We start from the raw sequence: 19,405 nt of genomic DNA, 5'->3' as shown, positions 1-19,405 counted from the left end.
AAAGAGAGGTTCGCGGCATGAAAGTGCATCTGAAAAATCTGCAGGTATTGTGTGATGCACTCACGTCAACATGGACCAAAATCTCAAAGGAATGTTTCCGACATCTTGTGGAATCCATGCCATGAAGAATTGAGGTTGTTCTGAGAGCAAAGGGAGGCCCTACCCAGTATTAGTGTAGTGTTCCTAATAAAGTGTGCAGCGAGTGTATAATTATAACACATTATAATAGCTTTACCTAACTGTAAAGCTAATTATATTATCAATAAATTAGTCAAGGAAACAATCATAAATCGATTATTATCAGTTGTAATTGATAATGAATCGATTATTTTCTATTATAATTGATTGTAAATTGATTGTTATAGATTATAATTGATAACAAAATGATTATTATCGGAAATGGACAGACACCTGGTGTGTAAAAAATAACTGATATTATTAAACTGACGTGTAAATAGGCTAGCAAGATGATTGCATATATCTCTGATACTTTTAAAATAGCCATTCTCTACATCATCATTCATGAAATAAGGGTAGGCCTACACCAGATCAAATGGTATAGTATCGTATCACTGCAGATTCAGTGGTTTTGTCAAATATCGAATCACTGCCTTAAGAATCGAAATCGTATTGTATCATGCAGAAGCCTTTGTTATGCTAGAACTTATAAGAGTTGGAACAGTGAATGGTGGCAATTAATATTATATTAACCATACTTGATGTATTATCACATACACATTATGAGCTACGCATATTCAGTGACTAGATCAGAACTACAGTCAAAGTATTTTTTTATGATTCTTTGCTCACCAACAAGACTTCTTGCATTGTTCATTATAACATAGTGTTATAAAGAGTTTGCAAGGTCTTAAACTAACAATAGCTGCTTGTCTCATAAAGGAGTTCATTCAGAACCTCAAATCGCTTTGTCCTGTCCTCTGCCACTTGTCAACTTGTGACAGTTGTCTTAAAACCCATCTACTTTCTTATATATATATATATATATATATATATATATATATATATATAGATAGATAGATATAGATATAGATATGTAGATATCCACTTTAATATGTAGAATATTTTAAACATGCAGATCAAAGAATGAAGCATGACAACAGCTTGCTATCAATTAGGCTTTATTGGATTATTAAATCTCTGTGTGTTCTTGATTAACAATAGCTGCTTAGAAACAAAACAGCTGAAAATTAATCATCAGAGGCTTATGGTGAGTTATAATCTCATGTTCAAAAGCACAAAACTGATTCTGGAGTGCATTATCAAGGTATGAAATTAGTTATACAAGAAATTTGAACAATGGACAACCCGAGTAAAAGGTCACTAATATACTGTGTTCAGGCATATTCATTTTTCTCCTGGTTCAGAATTAATAAAGAAATAAATGTTTAAATGTTAATGTTTTTTCTCATTATCCTTCCAATGTTAAACCAGTTTTCACCAGTACTGCTTTTTCCATAAGGTATTTTCACTTTATTCAAGGAAAAAAAATTAAATCTGTGTTCCAATACTGTTTTCAAAGCACTCTTGTTGAGGTTCCCTCACCTTTTTCCCATAATTGAGTCCCAGTCATCAATTTAAGAACTGTGCCAATATTTAAACAGCTAATCTTTTTTAAATGATAGTATGTAAAATAATCTCTTGGAGTGAAATGTGACTGTAGATGGAGACAGAGTAAGAGTGACTCTGGAGCAGAAATTACCAAGATGACATTGCAATCTGATGCTATGTATTTACTCAAAACAGTAAACATGGTGGATAAGCTAGTATTTTTAATTTTTTTTAATTCAAATTAGGTTTTTATGTAGGCAAATATTTCAGGTATACGTTTTTACTGATGTAACATTGCTACTTTATTCTCTGTAGTTAATTAGCAAACTAGGTAATTAGTGAACCATCTAGTTAGCAAACTAGGTGATATAACTCTACACATAGTTGAAGTGTGAAGGAGACACACTGTGTTGTAGTTGATAACATGCTTTTGAGTCATGAGGGTCATTGGAGTCGTTGGAGGCGGGCGTGCTTGAAACAGTAGTGTAACACATGGCAATTAGAAGAAAAAATGTGTGTGTGTGTGTGTTTGTTCAAAGGTCACTCTCTCCATAGAGAGCAGAAGAGAAGGCATGGTAATCCAAGGCTCCTGGCACTCCGTCAGGCCCAGTGTACAGGGGCATCCTGGCGATGCAGTAGTCAGCCTGTTCAGGAGGCAGTTCACGCCTCAGCTCTTCAATCATTATATACGGCTGCAACACACCAGAGAGCAAAAACAGAAAAAAAGTTTCAGATAGAAAATTACAAAGCAACTTTGTTGGAGATTTTAGGCAGGAGACATGGCACAAGTTTGAAAAACTTACAGCACAGGTTTTGTCATCTTATTTTGTCTAAGTAAATGTGTAACAGAATCGCCACACAAACACATACACACACTAACACACACACACCTTATCACCAGCGAGGATCCTGAAGGAGGCGGCAACTTGTTCAGCAGTGTCAGTCTCAGTAGTCTCACGGGTCATGAAGTCCACAAACGACTGGAACGTCACCGTTCCCTTACTATTCGGATCGACCACTGACATGATCCGAGCAAATTCCGCCTCACCCTGCAACACACACGTAATTACGAGAAAGGTTACACTAATAGCACCTTCTATTTTTCAGAACTCCAATGAACAAAGTTATACAGTTGCATAGGACTACACAACACTGTTTTAAAAAAATGTTTGATATGTTGAGTTATAATACCTGACCAGAAATATTCTCCCATCCATTTGAAATGTCATTTATTGTGAGAAGAAAATAAAGTAAATTTCATTTTTGGGAGCACCACTTTTTTTTTTTTTTGTTTGTAAATAAAAAAACACAGTGTCATATTTGATATTTCAGAATTCAGGTACACAGCAATACTGAGAAAATCTGTATGCATGAGTGAGAGCACAAGAGAAATGGCAGGAGAGGCTTGTGTAGATGAATAGGTTTATAGCTATATAACAAAGTGAAAAAGAATCTTTTTTAAAGGACTGCAAGAAGATCTACATCTGGACTATCAAGAGAAATCAGGGGCCAAATAAATTAAGGCTCTCAAATCCTTTTCAGAACTAAAAACTCCTCATTTACAAGCGGAAGAGGTTTTTGTGCCTAAAACAAAAATGAGTGCTTTTGTCTCATTGCAGATGCATCTGTGTTTCTCCTTTCAAAGCACAAATACTACAACGCACCCCCTAATTTCCCTTTTGCAACTTACTGTCCTTTCTCTGGTCTTTGTAAATTTTAAAAAGTAACCCTTGTTGTACCAAAAACTACAAACGTACAATAAGAAAACAGTCACAAGTCACAGTACTGTAATGTATGAGTTATTTGTAAAGATATGTGAGCTTTGACTGAGTTCTTTTCTTTCTTCTTTTTTTCCCCAAGTTTTAAGTTATAATAATTCTAATTTAAATATCACTAGATGTATGAAACCTGAGGACAAAAAAAATTTTCTCTATGTTGATAAGAAAAGCTGCAATACACAGTATCTCAACTCTAAATTTCAGCCAGTTTTGTGAAATAAAATGTTCTTTGGGCATTAAATTGTGTTAATGAGACATGTAGTTGGGTTCCATTAACAAAATTACAGTAAGTACTGCTGAAGTTTTATTTTTTTTACCAGGTCATAACCCATGGAGATGAGACATGCACGGAATTCATCTGTGTCCATTCCTCCTTTCTTCTTCTGCAGGATTGAGAGAGAATATGCAATGAGAAATGCAAAGGTAAAGGAAATGGGTTTAGAGAGATGTAAAGAGTCATAGTAAAGATAAGGGGAGTATTATTATTCATAGGCACACACACATCACATCAAGGACAGAGAAAGAGAGAGCGAGAAGATAGAATGACATTGAAAAAAAGGAGGATGATGCTGCCCATAATATCAGAAAGCACATGCATAATGAATGCTGTAATGCATGACAGAACACAAAGATGGGTGACAAAGTAAAGGAAAAACAGTGGCTCTGTTATGTTGTGGGGGGGTATTTATTTATTTATTTATTTCACTGGTATGCTTTAGGTCCACTTGTTCCCTTAGAGAGAAGAGTCACTACACTGTATTGTGACTGTTCACCTTTATCCTATGATGAAACATTTCTATTCTGATGGGCATGATCTCTTCCCAAATCATATGCTATATATATACATACATATATATATATATATATATTCGGAAGAATGGAGTGGTGTTTGTTGCATCATTACAGTTCCAGAGACTTGTGTAATCAGTGCCAGTGCACATTGAAGCTGTTCTGGCAGCTTCTAGTGGCCCAAAACCTTATTAACACACTTTATGTTGTTTTATTCCCTTTAATTGGTCACCTGTCTGTATAATATGTGCATAATGTAAGTAGTGTTAGATGAATACCTCCTATAGTGTTTCCTGTTAGGTTCAGACAAGCTTTTAATCAGTGGAACGAACTTGCCCAAGGTTACTCTGTAACCACACAAACACACACACACACACACACACACACACAGTATTGATTGTGTACATCGAAACTCAAGCTACTAGAAGGTTTAACTGAGCAAACCTAAAGACTGAGACAAAGACATGCTAGTGTAAAGAATAAAAGCTAATACAGCACAAACAGATATTAAAATAAATATGAAAATAAAAAGAACAATACCATTAGCATTGAAATATTAGAATATATTTTAACAAAATACAGTACAAAAACATTATATAATCATAAACATTATATAAATTTCAGTCATAAAACATTTAGATACAAACAGTAAAAATGCAAATACACTGATACATTTTGAGCTGTTAAGCTCATTTCCAATTTACTTTTATATTTTTTTCTATATCAATTTACTTTTATATTATCAGACAATTAATTTATCTGTTGTCAATCATGTTAGCATATGATCTCTTCCCAGATGACCAGACAGTGAGATTCTGTAAGATTCGGTCAGCATGTCTGTGTGTTGCGTGTGTGTGTTGTGTGTGTGTGTGTATACGGTTTTACCCTGTCAAAGTGTCTGAAGGATGAGCGAAACTCGGTGAGCTGTTGCTGACTGATGCCCTTGGCGTCGCGGGTCAGGATCTGAGTCTCGATCTCATTGATGGTGCGAGCCACAGTCGTCAGGAGGTGCTCCCATCCAACACGAATATGCTGAAATCACAACAGGGCAAAACTTTATATTGTGTAGAGAAGTGACTTAAGGCTGTGACAAATTCACATTTGTGAATCACAATTGTGTTGTTTGAGGGTTTGTGTGTTGAGTGTTTTTTCACTTGACTACAGATGTATTACATAGTCCAGTATACTATATATGTATCTTATTCCATATATTATAGAGGTATAAATCATTCATTCATTTTTTTTTTCACTAAATGCTTCATCCAGGTCAGAATTGTGGTAGATTCAGAGCTTATCCTGGGAACACAGGGCGAAAGGTAAGCTAGTCTGTCACAGCCATCATGCACCCATTCACACACTCAGGGCAATTTAGTGTAGCGTTGTGTAAAACATTCTGAGCAAACTTCAGACAATGGCCTTGGTTGACTTGTGATAAGTGGGACCATGTGTACATTTGATTTTTTATACCAAATTATCCTTTAAGCATGTGCCGTTAATTGGTTATATGCCACAGCACATCATTCAACATGCCAAAAGTCAATCATATGTTTAAAATTAGTTTGCTTATAATAGTGTATTATGTTTATAATGTGTAATATAATAATGTGTACATCAAACTTGCTCGCTAGGTTTGGTTACCTGGCTAGCTAGCTGGGTGAGCTGAAAAGCTAGTCATCAATTGTGAGGAAACATTTAAATGTATGAACTATAGCATATATCAGAGTGAGGCACCTCCATGGTGTAGTTGGTGTGTTTGTTGTCAAATATGAGTGACTCCTGGATAAACTGGTGATCTCCCTCCAGCTTGTCGATGTTGGGCTTGTAGTTGATGATCATACCCTCACACTGCTTCAGCTGATTCATCTGATCCTCCAAAGTGCCGCCTGCATCCACAGAGCAGCTTGCAATCTCCTGAAAACACACAAAAACACACATACACACACACAGACATATATACTGTAAAACCACAGCACAACATTACCGAACAACACAACTACACTGCATAGGCAAGAATGCCACTGTGTTTGTAATATTTCAGTTGCACCTCCATGCGCGCCTGTATCCAGGGTCCGATCGCGTTGGCCTGGGCCGCAAACTGCCTTCTGAGGCGCTCGTTCATTTGCTGCCTGGATAACTCATCCCGTAACGCAGTATCCCTCTGAGGGACCAGCGTTTTCACCTACACACAAACACACTGTCATGTATTAATAACATTTAGGAGATTTCTGTTGATTTGGCTTTACTGTAATGGAATAATGTTCGCCCTACCCCTAACCTTAACATGCAAAAGAAAGATTTTTATTTGAGAGATCTCTGAATTTCATTTATTCCAAGCGCTGTTGAATTCTCGATTATTTTTGTGTGATGATTCATTTTCTATATCAGCAGCACTCACAGTAGTGTCAGCTGGCTGTTATTCAAATCACAGGTCATATTAAGAGCTGCTATAATGTAAGTAATATCAGGACGTTATGTTAAACAGTAAGTGGATGATGCCTCCACCACCACGTCTAGCCTTTCTTGTTACTAATTTGTATGTCAGAAATATCCCTGAAATATACTTCAAACTTGAAGGAAGCTCAAAAATCTTAGCTAGCCAAAAATGGGCCCTGGGTTCTTGAACATGAACACATACGGAACATCTTTGCATGACAAACAGGAAGGAAGCTATTGAAGAAAAACATTTTCAGAAATTTGACCTCGCTGTGACCTTGACCCTGTTTGGATCAATTCCAAAATCTAATCTGTTCATCTGCTGGTTACAATGATAATTCCACATAAATCCTACAAACATTGAAGTACTCATTCTTGAGATATAGCGTTAACGAGAATCTTGACAGACAGACAGACAGACAGACAGATGGACAGTGGCATAAAACATGATATGTCATTCCTTAATAAGTAAAAAGTCATAATTGGTGGCAACTTAATGTGCTATAAGAGGCATAAAACATGATAGCACTTGCTCTTATAGGAAAATAATCAACTTCTGGGTGACTCCATTTCATGTCGAGCCACATCACACAATCCTGCCAAGTGTTTTATTCCTTACCTAGGCGCCATTTTCTTCTAGCCGGTTTGACTATACCAGAAGTAGGAGACGTTAGGTATTTCAGTGTACAATCAGAATTGGGAACATACGTCATAAAGCCAAGCCACATAAAGCAAAGCGATTGCTGTTCTGCTCACTTTGTCTCTTTGCAGCTCAACGCTCATGATCCACACTTCATCTAGCTATTTTTAAATTTGTTTTGTAAGATATTTTGCATACAGTGTTTTTAAGTGCCTTTGTCTCTACATACTAAACCAGTTCAACCTGACTCGCTGTGGCTTTTGCAGCTTAGTACAAAAAAAATCACATTTTATTTTTCAAAGCTGCGGAAAAGACTTCTTAAAAGCATTGAAATTTTAAAAAGCATTAAAATTATAACACAGTGCAGCTTTCCGAACCAGCTGGATGAGAAGCAGCAGCAAAACAACCTCATTTTTTGATCTGCACCTTAAAATTGTGAAAAAGTACTATGCTGGCAAGAAGCCATTGCCAATGATTACGCAATCTGACAGATTTGATCTAGTGGAAAAACTGTTGTTAAAGGCATACGTATCTCTTTTGTTAATGCGTATGAATTGTCAGATCTAAAATTTTTTTTAAACATTTGATACCAGTTATCAGAAGCGTTAAAGAAGCTCAATGCAGCGAACTCCAACCTGAATAAAAAACTACTGTATCTTTAAATATCAGGTATTCCTGTCAACACTGAGACATTTGGTCACACATGCACACATCTATGCATATACAGTCACTAGCAAATTTCAGTGGACCTTGGATTTAACAGTTCCAGCTTATTATTCAGCTGTTCATCTTAAGCTAGTAGGATGCGTACATACACACACAAACAGACACACACACACACATACACACCTTGTCCCATTTGAGGTTGATCTCAGTCGGGGTGATGGTGCAGTATATGTTGGTGAGGTTGGGATTGATGTTGTAAGTCTGGGAGATTTTCTGCACCTCGTTGTAGATGCTCAGGATGGCCTGTCTCTCCACATCTGCCTCGGGCAGCGTCGCTTTGAACTGGTCATGGGCCGAAATCAGGTTCTGTAGACACATACACATACACACACACATACACACACACACACACACACACAGGTAACAAGGTACTAGAACTTGAGCTCAAACTGAGTGAAAATGCAGCTTTCAGCTGTTATGTTCTATACCATTTACTGTTATGTTCTATACCATTTACACATTAAATAATGATACTACAGATTTAAAAAAAAAAAAAAAAAAAAGATAAGCTCTATGTTTTCACAGTCAGGATTTACCCACATTTTATTTACCGCTACATCCCTGATCATTACCTCTATCTCCTCTATGCTGTGCACTATGAACATGTCTTGCAGATCCTCCATGGCTCCCTCCATCCAGTTATTAAACGGAGCAGATCTTTTAGCAAACTCCAGGAAGAGCTGATCAATTGTCTCCAGCAACTTCTCTGTCCTCTTACAAACACACACACACCCACACACACACACACCCCCACACACAGAGCCACAAGCAGCGTTTAAAACAGGTTAATGAGACTGTAGCCTTGATTCTCTCCACTTTGAATGTCTCCCTCATGCACATTTGCAAATTTCACAGTGGATAATTATCAGCCAAGCTTTAATTTCTAAAGCTTTTGTGGGTGGTGTATTTATTAGCTTTTTACTGGGAGGTGAGGTGAGCATCTGAGTGGTGGCCTGCTGTATGATAATAACCCTCCTGCCTCAGATGGACTGATGACTGATTGTGTGAAAGTACTTGTCTCTGGAGTGGAGTGTATGAAACATGTTCTTCTTTTGTGAATTCAGTCACAGCAGTCAAGCAATGTATTGTGCAAAATATAGAGCTAAGTGAGTGATGGTTTCGATTTTTCATTTTGAAAATTGTGTACAATTGTGAGCAATGTACATTGAGCAATGTGAAAGTAATGGTTAATAATAGTACTAATAATAATACCTCCAGGGCCTCTCTCCGTTTCTGAGTCAGAGTTCCCAGCTGGTCCCACTGATCACACATCTGCTGACAGCGCTCGTTAATGGCTGCTGCAGCATGGTAGTCCAGTTCACTGCACGCACACACACACACACACAGAGAGAGAGAGAGAGAGACTGAGTGAAAGAGAGACAGAAAGAATAACAAGTACTTGTTGTTTCTTTCCATTCTCTTTTAATGACATTTTAATGACAGCTTGCATTGATTGCTGAACACGTGATTCCACTGAACAAAGAAACACGACTCCTAGCAGCAGAAGACTACCAATACAACATGTTGACAAAATAAATGCATTCATTATAAAGTTTTGAAGATTAATATTTAAGATACTGAAAAATAAGACAGACTTTTAGCCACATTGTGCACATGATTGTTAATATATGCAGATCCGTGAGAGTATGAAGTTAACTTAACAAGGGAAAGTGAAACATGAAAAGCTGCACTACAAAAAATGATATCTTAGAATGTGAAAATGTTTTGAATATGGGCAAATTAATCTAATATTTCTTATTATGACAAGATTGAAATTAGTAAAACATATCTAGAAATAGGTTTAATAATCCTGTACTTGCTTTACTGTATTTATCTTACAACATATTAGATATATTTAGATATAATATTTAGATAAATATATTTAGATATTAGAATAGTAGATAATAGATATTTATAATAGATAATAGATATTTGCCTTGCTAAGAAGTCTTTTTTTTCAGTGTAGTCCTAATGTTTGATTTCTGTAATAGTATTTTTTTATAATCAATCATGAAGTTATGACAAAGCATTTAGTTTTACGCTGTAAACAGCACAAAATGACAGTCCCAGAAAATGTATACTGTATTTATTTATTATAAAATGTATATTTAGAAGCATCTATGTGTATAAATGGCACATATTTATTTTATATTTTAAATAACGATTATTTAAACCTGAATAATGCCAAGAGAACAACCAAAACAATCAAAATGTGAAAATGTACACTGTAGTATATACTGTAAAAATGTAGTACAAGGTCTGACCACAAGGCTGCCAGGAGAACAGTTCGAACAGCAGTAGCCTATACTATTAAATATAATCGCAAGTAAAAATATCCTTCCATAGATCCAAAATCAACAACTTAACTTTAAATTAAATATTATAAAATTAAATGTGTGATAATATCATATTTATATGTATATAATGTCATAATGTGAGTTTGTCAGTGTCTAATAACTGTTTCTTGGTGTTTCAGGGTAAGTTTTATGTGTATGCTTGTCTGTGTGTGTGTGTGTGTGTGTGCTATAACTTTTAACACAGTGACACAGTTAATGCTACACTGATCACCTCATGGCCAAAGTCCAGAAACATGTTTTTAATAAATGCATGTCAGTGAGATCAGGATATGATAATATAGCAGAGAAAGAGAGAGAAATGGAGAGAAAGAGAGATAGAGAGAACATGTACTTGCTTTTTTCCGAAAACATCTGTGGTTGCTATTGGGCCACAAGTGTTGTATATTTTTTCACGGATAATGAAAATTTTCTAATAATGGAGAATATCAGTCTAATCAAAACCTCCACAGACGTCAGTAGCTCAAGATAAACAGGGCTTTAATGACTTTCCCAATTTCACAAACTCAAATACCCAGCAGGAACACACAATGTCTTAAAATATAAATACATTATAAAATAAAAACCTGCAGACACTCACACACGCACACACACACACCCATCTCTTAAACTGACCCCTGAAGCTTTCAGTGATTTAATATAGGCGTGTGAGAACAAACTGACCCTGACCCAGAACAATGTGTATGTATTTACACAAACACACAATGGCACAAACAAACATAAAGGCAGAAACTAATGTCCACAATTCAAGGGAAACAGATTACAATACAGCTAGAACACTAGTCAGGCCCTATATATATATATATATATATATATACAGTATATTGTAACTGTGTGACAATACCTAAACAAAAACACCATTGCCTTCAATGAACAACAGCATGTAGTCTGTAATTATCGTTATGGCTTTATTGGTCTGAACATATAGAGTGTGTGTGTGTGTGTGTGTGTGAGAGAGAGAGAGAGAGAGACAGAGAGAGAGAGAGAGAGATGGCATTTACACAGAAGGAAACCAGCAGGTGTTTTGCCCACACTATAGGTCACATTAATAACAACAGAAACAAAAGGAAGCTCTCAAAACATAAATCAGAGCAACACACACACTCACACACTCAAAGCAAGATCTTTAAATACACCACAGAACAGAGCGTATAAACACCATACAATGTTTACAACTACCTCACAATTTTCTTGTTTCATATTTCTATATCACGATTAGGTTGTAAATATCAGAGTATTTAGAGTATGTGAAGTTATGAATCATTAGTGTGTCTTAGAGGATGCTTCAAGTTGGCTTTTCTGGCCTTGAAACAAAAGCTGGCTTAACTAGCAGAGTTTATTCAACTGGTAACTTTTAAACTGGACAGCTAATAACACAACTACTCAAAAAGATGCTCACTTGACATTCTCTATACAACAGAATGCAGCCAAGAGGTTTTATAAATATGAATATTACACATATTATTATTTATTCGGTTTAGATAACAGTGATCCCCAGAGAAACTTTATAGAAAAACCAGCAGCAAGCAGAGAGTCAGTGCAATGGCATTTAGAATCAACATATGCCAACAGAATTTATTACTCGTTAAAATTGGCTTTATATTTTGTACGAGCTCCAAATGGGTGATATGATGATCTTAGATCTTGAACAATTAACATGTCTCCACAATCTGTTTTTTTTACAGAGAGATCATGACATCTGTGAGACTAATGACATTTTGTCAGTTGTGCTGAAAATGTTCAGACATTGCAAGTTTAATGAACCAGACTTTACTGTACTTTACAAGTCCAGCTCATGTTCTCCATGACACACACAGGAACAAACCAGTAATAAATAAGTAGGCAGCTCATGTTTCCTACTCACTGTTTGGCAGCACAGCAGCATGGCTGATAACACAGAGGAGTTAGTGCCTAAAAAAATCAGTTACATGGAACTTTTTTACACTACACAATGGACGTGGCGCAAACAACAGTTATTTGAAAATATGCAAAGATTGGCATGTCAAAGAAAATATGACAAATTTGTTTAACCACCAGGAAAGCTCCCCAATGAGTGTGCTGAATGAGATAACATGCAGAGAGCATGTGAGTGGAACAAATGCAAAACAAATGTGTTTGAAAAAGTACTCCTTATGAAAAAACTAATAAATGCTGGAAAGACTTCAGTGATGCCGTGACATATAAGTTGCCAAAAATATAATACCCAATCAACACTGTTGAAAATGAGGCTTTAAAAGCTACTTCTAAAAATAGTTGATCCTTTTAACAACCAAGTCACAAACATTTCTCTAACAGTGCCATTTCCTCAGCTGAACATAGAATGCACTGAGAAGTGCAATAAAAGCCCGAACAATGACTGTCAATAACCTTTCCATTTGCTGCACTTTGAAATACCAAAGACATTATTAGAGGTGATGTACTTTTATTGAACATTTTTATATACACTATCCAGTGTATTTATTTTAGAAATAACTGTTTACATTTTGTTGGGAAATATCCTATGATTTATTTGATTTTAAAAAAAAGGACCTTGGCCTAAGGTATCTCTGTTATTCTTTTTCTTTGAGGTTATTTTTCCTTGTAGAGCTATATTTTCAACAAGAAGGAAATTAGACTGGTTGCTCTGTTCAGATTGTGGATTGTAATCCAGCATGAAAAAATCCTGATATGATATTTTTGCCACATCGCCCACCACTAGATTAAAGTAGTATGTGCTCATGTGTATAAAAGTAATAGTGACACAATGCTGTGAAAGAGATTAGAATATGATTTTTTTTTCTTTATATAAATACAGAAACAATCTTAATTAAAGCACCTCTTTCAAAAGTAGGTAAAACTGCTTTGTGGTAATGCCGCATATTTCACCTGGAAATAACATTTTTGTGATGTCATCATCTATAAGTTACTGGTATAGAATAATGTTAATGGTAAGACTATTACTGATATCCTTATCATGATATACCAATATGCTGATATATCACTATTATTTTACAAACCTATTAACACATCCTGGTTGAACTTTGGACTCCTTATTTGCCCCTAATGAGAAAGAAGCTAATTTTTTGCATATCCAAACTTAGGGTCAGAGGTCAGGATCAGGACCAGAGATCAAGCTTAACAGTCAGCGTTAAAGCCTTTGTACATCATCTGCTGCAAAATGTTCTCCACTGACGTTCTGGCATACTGATCTTTTTTCATGTAGAAAGGAGAAGAAACAGGAAGTGGTCATACTTGAGTTCCTGTGCGATGGCTGCGATCTGCTCCACTCGGTCCTGATGTGCGGCAAGGTCGCTCTCGAATGCCTCATGCCTCCTGAGCAGCGCCCGCACCTCGGTCAGAGAGGCCCGCTCGTAGTCCTTCAGAGTCAGGAGCTCGTCCTTACCTACATCAAACACACACATGACACACACAGAAGGCATAACACTGCACTGTTGTATATTTTGACCATCAACACAGGTAAACAGGGGTTAGAATGAATGAAGTTATCTAATTATCATTCCCTTTAGGAACCAAGCATGCATAGTGCAGCACAGTAACACTTTCATAATAACATACAGTATAACATACACAAGAAAAATACTTCATGCTATGCTATATGGTGCAGTCTAGATCAGCAAATAAAATAGTAATACACTACATTTAATAGGAGAGAGGAAGAACGTCTTTATTGTGGCAAACTTCAGTCAGTTTAATTCAGTCATTATTGGCACATGAGTGTGTTAGTGTGTTTAATATAACATGTAAGGAATAAAACCTGATGAGGCGTGCTCTTATAGGAAAATAACCAATGGCAGGGTGGTGTGATGGAGCCTGACCCGAACCAAGGCATGTTCATATGGTCAGTACAGATATATGCATGTTATATTTACTAAACCACTGAATGACAAATATAGAAACAAATGAAACACAGGAATAAATGCTCCGTGAAAGAGCAGCAGCTGGTGAAAAATGAAAACTCACTGAGCTTCTGCTGTTAAATGGGCTTAAATGGACTGAACTTAATGACTGTAATTTAAATATAATTTCTTTTAAAAAATGTAATTTTCATTAAAGAAATTAACTATAACTGTTAATCACAATGGTGCTGGAGAAATTTTGCTGATTCAAATTTAGTAAGCATTTACGTAAGTGAGTAGTAAGTATGTCATGTTCTTAAGAAACAAAAGGACTTATGGGGCTTAGTGTCTATCACAATTGTATAGTATTTAATCATATTGAATCGGGTGTTCTCTCATCTCTCTTGTGTATCTGTGTGTCTTTCTGTTTGTGTGTAATGACACACACTCTCACCTTTAGCCCAGCTCTCATGGGTGGACGCCTTCTGCTGGAATTTCTGAGCCAGGTGGTCAAGACGCTCCAGGCGTCGAATTTCATTCAGCAACCACTCTTCATAGCCTTTCTCTGCCTGCTCCAGACCCTGCCATGCACTCGTAATGTCCTAGAGAGAATCAGAGGCCTTGTATACTTGTTACTCACCTTCACAGAGAACTTGTCTTGTATATATAAAGCCCTATCCTCTGACACCTATTTTTTCATTAACTGTCCTTAACCTCTTAAATAATTCAAGTGTGAAAAATAGAACTATACAGCATCCGTGTATTATTATTATTATTATTATTATTATTATTATTATTTATGTGTGTGTTTTTTATTTCATGAAGGCTACCAATGACTATATCTGCGTGTTGACTATATCTGCATCTTTTATGTTGGCAATTTGGCAATTATATGTTTAAATAATATATTAACATTTTAGATTTATAAATAAATTTCAATGCCTTATTTAGAAGTTTTCCTGACACTAAATAGTTTTCTTTGAAAACTACTGAGCTTTAAAATGCTTTTATTAACTGAAAATGACATCGCTTACATTGTAAATAATAAATAATAATAAATATAATAAATTATTAAGTATAAACATAATAAAAGCAATCCTAACAAAAGAAAAACCAGTCAAGTCTCTTTGTCTAAAAACATTTCCAGTTCCAAAAATAAATTGATTTTCCCAATCCAATTTCAATCTTTGCAATTTGTTACAGGATGTGATTATACAACATGTTTTCTCCAATATCTGATCTGCCATTTTTTGCTGGTATCGGACTGATAACGATACTGGGCATCAGATTGGTGCCATTACTGATATAAATTTAAATATAAATATCATTTTGAGTATGTGGTGTGTGTGGCGTCTCACCGACACCATTTTCCCCTCAGAGGGCATGTAGGCAGGCCTGTTGCTGATACGCAGTTTGGTCTGCAGCGTGTTGAAGTTGATCTCCAGCTGACATTTCTCTTGCACTTTTGGCGGCTTGTGAATGCGACGATAGTCACGGAAATCTTCAAGTTTCTTCCTCATGGCCGCCATAGTGGTCTCGGGAGAGCGGTTCTCCAGCCATGGGGTGGTGCGGCGGATCCAATCAAGCAGCTAGGGAGGAGAGAGAGAAAGAGGAAAAAGGGAAAAGAAAAGCCACAGTAGAAGAGAACAGTATTAAAAACACACGGTAAGGGAACAGCCCAATGTTCAGTGCACCGCAGTACTTTCAGTACATTTAGCCTTTAGTAGCTTTTCCAAAAAATGTAAAAATGTTTTAAAATCTTTACCAAATTTAAAAGGATGGATCACAACTGGAATTAATATTTATTAACAGTGCCCTTGTTGTGATGAGGTGGAGGCATTTGGATACAAGTACAAGGACATTTATTGGCAGAAAACATCTAAAACATCAGACAAAGTGAAAGTGTTCAGATGTGCTGGATTCCATTCACTGGCAATTATATGACAATCTCTAATTATTAAAAGTATAACAGTTGAAGACTGCAAAAAGTCAAGGTGAGATTTTCTAGATTTTTGTCCCGTTTCTATGAGCCTTTGCTCACGACAGCCGCAGATTCTTGCTCTCGGCTGACAGGAGTGGAGCCCAATATGGTCTTCTGCTGTTCTAGCTCATCCACCTCAAAGTTTTATGGTTTGAGATGCTTTTCTGCTCACCACGGTTGTACAGAGTGCTTATTTGCATCATTATTTGAGTGCTTACTATATCTTAGCAGATTCCTAGCAGCTTGAACAAATCTTAAATGATTACAGGAAATCAGACAACATGTTGGAGATGTACATTCTCAGAGAACATGAGTGTGTGTGTCTCACCTCACTGGCCAGTTTCTCATAGTCTTCCATGAGTTTCTCATTCTCCTGGTTGACCCCAAGAACTTTACAAATCCTGTTAGCAGCAGTCTCCGCCTTTCAGAGACAACATACGCATAGACACATGGTATATTTGATCATTTAGCTTAGGCAAACTGTTAACAAATCAACATAGTGTTTAGCCTATGTTTAAATGATGGATAAGACGTGACAAACTCCTGTGTGAGGTCAATGTGGCGTTAACCCTGCATGAGAGAGGTGTGTATGACATCAGGCCAACCAACTGTACCTGCTCGGCTCCAGCAAAAGCATGGTAGAAGCAGGACACATAGGTCATGATGGCTCTCTCATCAGGTTTGGGGGTGTTGATGATGTCTGAGGTGGTGGAGGGAAATGCAAGGATGGTAAAGCAAAAAATAGAAAATGAAAAATGCACTAGGGAATAATGGAAAATCATAGACCATGTGTACATGCAAAAACACAAATAAAATATTACACAGGGCAAGGATGAGATCTAATTAAATCTTTAATCAAAGTCCTATTTACCAGTTTATTGTTTTGGTTGTAGCACTGTTATTATGCCCTCTGCTAAATGAGAAAAGTTTCAAACAAACCAAAATGTGTTCCTTAAATGTATTAGTTTTACACCTGACTTACAATTAGGTTTGCAAAAAATAATTTACATTATTATCTAATTTACATAATTTAATTTTTTTCCTTTAATCTATCACCCATCTATAAATGGAGTCCACATTATGTGAAGTTGGAAAATGCTTCAGTTTACTACATACGTACATCCTTAAACAGCTTCATTAAAGAAAAACTTACATAATTGTATATATCTTCATGATAAATTTAAAAAAAAAAAAAAACTATTCAATCAGTCCTTTCCTCTGGTGAAAATAAGTTAACATCTGATCCTGTTTTCTTTCATATTTCATTTTTTGCTCACATCTGCCATTATTGACAGTGGTTAAAAAAAACATCTTGATTTGCAGCAACCTTGGCGACATGAATCTCTGTTTCAGCTTCACTGAAATCTGTTTTCTTCCCTCTCCATTTACTTCGTTCTTTCGTGGATGAGTGTAGCCTGCTGAAAGCTTAACCTTTAACCTTTCGGCTCACTATCAACACCAGCAGATCTTAAGATTCTTAAGTGAAAGTTATGTTCCACTTTGAACTTAAATTAATATAAATATGGACAATTTTACATCATTTTGAGATTCTTAATCAAATGAGATTAAGTAGTCTAATCATAACTTAGACAAGGAAATACATAAAGATTTGAGTACCTAACACTCTCATTTTTTCCCATTCATTTTTTCAAAACCATAGCATAATGAACCGATGTCTCTTTATCACACGAGCCAATTACAGTGTCTATTGTAGGATCCATCATGTAGTAGTGCTAGGCAGGAATTGCTAATTTAGACCAAAAAAATGTAAAGAAAGGCCACAAAGGGATCAATATAACCGTGTAGAAAGGAGAAAATGTGCCTTAAATGCTCCAAGGACACTCATAATCAGTTGAGGTACAGCTGATGAGGGGGAATTATGCTAAGAAAAATAAGTACGGAAGGAACAAGAACCAAGCAGAGGGTGACCTTCTGCATAACCACATAAGAAACAGACATAATACATCAAGTTTGTGTTTAAAAGCAAGCAGTAATCATTTGCATTCTCTATTCAAGTGATGAGTGGGAATTATGCAGATCAAGAAAAACAAGGATGGAACAAGGCTGATGTCAATCAGTTAAAAGGACAGGTGTATTTAGTGCACGTCCTGCAGTGTCGTGATGACGTATAGCCCATACAGCCCATATAGTCAATTAGTTTCCACTAGATCAATATATATGCACTGAGCAACTCTTTTTCTCCTCCTTTCCTTATATGGGCAATGTTTCCTGATCTTTTTTTTACCCAGTTACCATGGCAGATCATTAGTCTTACCAGCTGCTTGTTATACCTGTCTAGTTTGTTAAACCCTCTGTGTTTTTCTGTGGCTTTGTGGTGAAGTCATATATTTCTTGTGCAATTATATGCCTTTTTTTTTTTTTTTTTTTTTTTTTTTTTTTTTTTCAATTTGAGTCCGATTTTGACCCTTGTGTGTTTTCCCTACTTGCTATGAACTCTGTTTAGAATATCTACTGTGTGCAATGTGCAGCATACCTTCTGCATCCAGCATTTTTGGGATGTCAAGGTGTTTCTCTGCAATTTCCAGAGCCAGGTTCAGGTTGCCTAGATGATCATCCTGCACATACACGAATAGAGGATGCACTCAGATATGTAACGGATTATTAACAGCACCTGCCACACTATTACTGCTGACAGTTCTAGACCATCTTAGTTTGATGGATGCTGATGTCTCGTAGGGACCAGAAACTGTGTTAAAGGGACCATTTAGTGCACACTTTTGCTTTGCAAAGAAAGAATGTGCACGAGAACATGTCACTGAATACTGATGGGAACAAACAACTATTTAGCTTGTTAGCTAGTAACATAAAGTTAGTATAGTATGTAATTATAGTACGTAATTTTTAAATATCATATGATTTCAAAGAACAGTGGTTCGCAAAGTGGGGTCCAAGGATCCAAGGATGTGAAACATAGCCAGGGTTCATTTTGTTACTGTAATTGAAATCAATCCAATATTATCAAAGTTATTATATTTATTATTTGAGCTCTTATAGCAAAATGAGACAATTTGATTGTACACTTAAATTCATTTGGTTCAATCCAAAGCTCAATAACAGCCATAACAGAGCTTTTTAGCCCTGCCCCATTTCCTTTAAAGGCAACTCATATATAAGGTATTTCTAGATTTAACAGAGCTGGATTATCAAGAAAAAGCCTTTTTTGTGTTTGTAATTATCCTCATAGGTAGACACAACTGTAGTCATGAGCTAGATTTTTTTAATTGTAAAAAATGCTCAAACAGCGTTCTGTATTTTAGTTTTTTCCAACCTAAAAGTAT

The 19,405-nt window shown here is 36.2% G+C and overlaps 1 protein-coding gene across 2 annotated transcripts in view; it reads right to left on the bottom strand.

Annotated features, from left to right (window-relative positions):
- Nucleotides 1-1,122: 1,122 nt before the first annotated feature.
- Nucleotides 1,123-19,405, bottom strand: part of zgc:165653 (alpha-actinin-2) — a 29,186-nt gene continuing 10,903 nt past the window's right edge. The window contains exons 7-21 of one of the 2 annotated variants that reach the window (XM_026915803.3): nucleotides 18,601-18,682; nucleotides 16,721-16,806; nucleotides 16,435-16,527; nucleotides 15,484-15,714; nucleotides 14,580-14,727; nucleotides 13,521-13,671; nucleotides 9,148-9,256; nucleotides 8,508-8,648; nucleotides 8,059-8,241; nucleotides 6,181-6,315; nucleotides 5,868-6,047; nucleotides 5,022-5,168; nucleotides 3,665-3,730; nucleotides 2,460-2,618; nucleotides 1,123-2,261 (exon numbers count right to left, since the gene is read on the bottom strand). In XM_026915803.3, the coding sequence (XP_026771604.1) occupies nucleotides 2,103-2,261; nucleotides 2,460-2,618; nucleotides 3,665-3,730; nucleotides 5,022-5,168; nucleotides 5,868-6,047; nucleotides 6,181-6,315; nucleotides 8,059-8,241; nucleotides 8,508-8,648; nucleotides 9,148-9,256; nucleotides 13,521-13,671; nucleotides 14,580-14,727; nucleotides 15,484-15,714; nucleotides 16,435-16,527; nucleotides 16,721-16,806; nucleotides 18,601-18,682 (2,070 nt within the window). In that variant the 3' untranslated portion in view covers nucleotides 1,123-2,102. Of the gene's footprint in view, nucleotides 2,262-2,459; nucleotides 2,619-3,664; nucleotides 3,731-4,259; nucleotides 4,484-5,021; nucleotides 5,169-5,867; nucleotides 6,048-6,180; nucleotides 6,316-8,058; nucleotides 8,242-8,507; nucleotides 8,649-9,147; nucleotides 9,257-13,520; nucleotides 13,672-14,579; nucleotides 14,728-15,483; nucleotides 15,715-16,434; nucleotides 16,528-16,720; nucleotides 16,807-18,600; nucleotides 18,683-19,405 lie in introns of those variants that run through there. The other variant, XM_026915804.3, reaches the window with a different exon arrangement.

This window comes from Pangasianodon hypophthalmus, chromosome 12, assembly GCF_027358585.1.
Source record: "Pangasianodon hypophthalmus isolate fPanHyp1 chromosome 12, fPanHyp1.pri, whole genome shotgun sequence".
Taxonomy (NCBI): domain Eukaryota; kingdom Metazoa; phylum Chordata; class Actinopteri; order Siluriformes; family Pangasiidae; genus Pangasianodon; species Pangasianodon hypophthalmus.
This window is presented reverse-complemented; position numbering and strand designations above follow the sequence as displayed.